Source organism: Alternaria arborescens (genome assembly GCF_004154835.1).
Source record: "Alternaria arborescens strain FERA 675 chromosome Unknown contig_293, whole genome shotgun sequence".
NCBI classification, from domain to species: domain Eukaryota; kingdom Fungi; phylum Ascomycota; class Dothideomycetes; order Pleosporales; family Pleosporaceae; genus Alternaria; species Alternaria arborescens.
The window spans coordinates 1-663 of record NW_021168148.1 but is presented as its reverse complement, the minus strand read 5'-3'; the positions used below and the strand labels follow the sequence as shown (position 1 = coordinate 663).

At 49.8% G+C, this 663-nt stretch overlaps 1 protein-coding gene across 1 annotated transcript; it reads right to left on the bottom strand.

Annotated features, from left to right (window-relative positions):
• Positions 1-20: 20 nt before the first annotated feature.
• AA0111_g12896 (hypothetical protein) lies at positions 21-565 on the bottom strand (the record flags this gene model as incomplete). The annotated part of the gene is made up of 1 exon (XM_028646931.1): positions 21-565. A coding segment is annotated over one exon (545 nt), but the record flags the coding sequence as incomplete, so codon positions are not given.
• Between the last annotated feature and the right edge of the window lie 98 nt (positions 566-663).

Sequence of the window (663 nt, the reverse complement as noted above, 5' to 3'; positions counted from 1 at the left end):
ATAGATATTAATACAATAGATTAAGCAGTACATACAGTATCTTTTTTACACGTACGTGCGTTGTGCCTAGGCTCTCTGCACCTGCTACAGCGCGCTAAAGCCTGGCGGCTGAGGCCTGATTGCTCTCCACCTTGACGCTCCTCACGAGCAATCTGCTGATTAGCCTCACATTGAGCAATTATATCCTCTCCAGCTCCCTTTGTTAAGACTCCTCGCTTCTGTATACGCTTCTTCTTACGCTTCTTTCGCTCTGATGCTGCCTCATTAGCCTTCTCAAGGCTAGCAATCCGATCGCGCATTAGCTCAGCTGAGAGCATCATTATCTCTGCTCCTTTCTCAAGCTGGTTGATTGCTTCAAGAATAGAAGCTGGTGACGAGCTCTTATGCTTCCTAACGCGCTCACGAATTAACGTTGATTGAGCCTCAAGCTCACGTACGTTGCTTGGTGTACGAGCCTCCCAGACAGCCTCTGGCAGAGCAGCTGGAGTAGGCGTACGCAGCTTTACGTCTAGCTTTGACAGGACAGCGTCTGGCTGGAGAGGGACAAGGCCTGCGCCTCTAAAGGCTGAGCAGATATTAGCTGCCGTGAACGCGCGATCAAAGGCTACCTTAAAGGCTGGCAGAAATTCAAGCTTAGTAATGTGGTTGATGCGGTAGCGGATT